This window comes from Orycteropus afer, unplaced genomic scaffold (assembly GCF_000298275.1).
Source record: "Orycteropus afer afer isolate SDZICR_OR568_19922 unplaced genomic scaffold, OryAfe1.0 scaffold00177, whole genome shotgun sequence".
Taxonomy (NCBI): Eukaryota; Metazoa; Chordata; class Mammalia; order Tubulidentata; family Orycteropodidae; genus Orycteropus; species Orycteropus afer.
In genome coordinates, this window is record NW_006921764.1 from 6,349,357 (window position 1) to 6,350,549 (window position 1,193).

The following is a 1,193-nucleotide window of genomic DNA, read 5'->3' on the forward strand; positions in this document are numbered from 1 at the left end:
AACCTCAATAATAAAACCTAACAGAAATATCATAAGAAAAGAAAATGAAAAGCCATTCAACTCTCATGAATATAGACACATAAAACCTAGACAAAAAAAAAAGCAAATGAAATTCAGTGACTTTCTGAGGCAGTATCACTATGGAAGTAGATTGCACAATCTTCCCTCTGAGGAGTGGCTGGTGGGTTTGAACCACCAGCCTTCTGGTTAGCAGTCAAATGCCTTAGGCACTATGCCACCAGAACTCCCTAAAAAATGTAAAACATCACAAACAAATAAGTTTATTCTAGTAATCAAAAGTTGTTTAACATTTGAAAATAAATCAATATAATTCATCACAGAAACAGAATAAAGAAGAAAATTTATGTAAGCATTTCAATAGATCCAGAAAAGGTAATTGATAAAATTCCACACCTATTCATGAAAAACCTGTTCAGAAACCACAAATAGAAGGGAACTTTCTTAATCCGATAAAGAATGTCTACAAAATTCTACACCATACTAAAGTTGAAAGTTCCCTTTCCTTTTCAACCTCCACCCCAGTATCAGGAATAAAACAAGATGTCATCTACTAACACTTCTTTTACCATTAGAGTAGAAGTCCTAGACATATGCTATGACATCAAAGAACTTTTAAATCATTATGCTAATTGGTATAAGCCAGATACAAAAGAACAATTATATGATTCCACGTATATGAAATATCTAGTCAGGCAAATTCACAGAGACAGAAAGTACCAGGGAGGTACTTTAGAGGTCACCAGGGAGAATGGGAAGTTATTGCTTAATGGGTACAGAGTTTCTGCTTGGGAGAATAACAAACTTTTGGGAAAAGATAGTGGTGATGGTCACACAACCCTGTCAATGTAATTAATTTCACAGAATTCTACACTTAAACATAGATGAAAGGACAAATTTTGTTGTACGTATTTTACCACAATAATTTTTTAAAAGCATCTGGAATTCTCTACCTGGCAAATAAATTTTTACTGAAAAAAGACATTGTAATACTTAAATTCAATACCTTTCAACGTTGTATATTTGAAAAGCACTAGTAGAAAATGGCATTTCTGTGGTTGCCAATGAATTTGTAACATTGTACGTGGTGTTGCAGCCAAAGGTTTCAAGGCTTAATGGCAAAGTTCTCACAGGAAGTGGAGGATAAAGCTGAGCTCCAATCCCAACCCACAGAG

The 1,193-nt window shown here is 34.3% G+C and overlaps 1 protein-coding gene across 1 annotated transcript in view; it reads right to left on the reverse strand.

Annotated features, from left to right (window-relative positions):
- The window catches only part of SLC5A8 (solute carrier family 5 member 8), a 55,935-nt gene that overhangs the window by 2,852 nt on the left and 51,890 nt on the right, over nt 1-1,193 (reverse strand). The window contains exon 11 of the mRNA XM_007947217.1: nt 1,025-1,185. Within this exon, the coding sequence (XP_007945408.1) occupies nt 1,025-1,185 (161 nt within the window). The remainder of the gene's footprint in view (nt 1-1,024; nt 1,186-1,193) is intronic.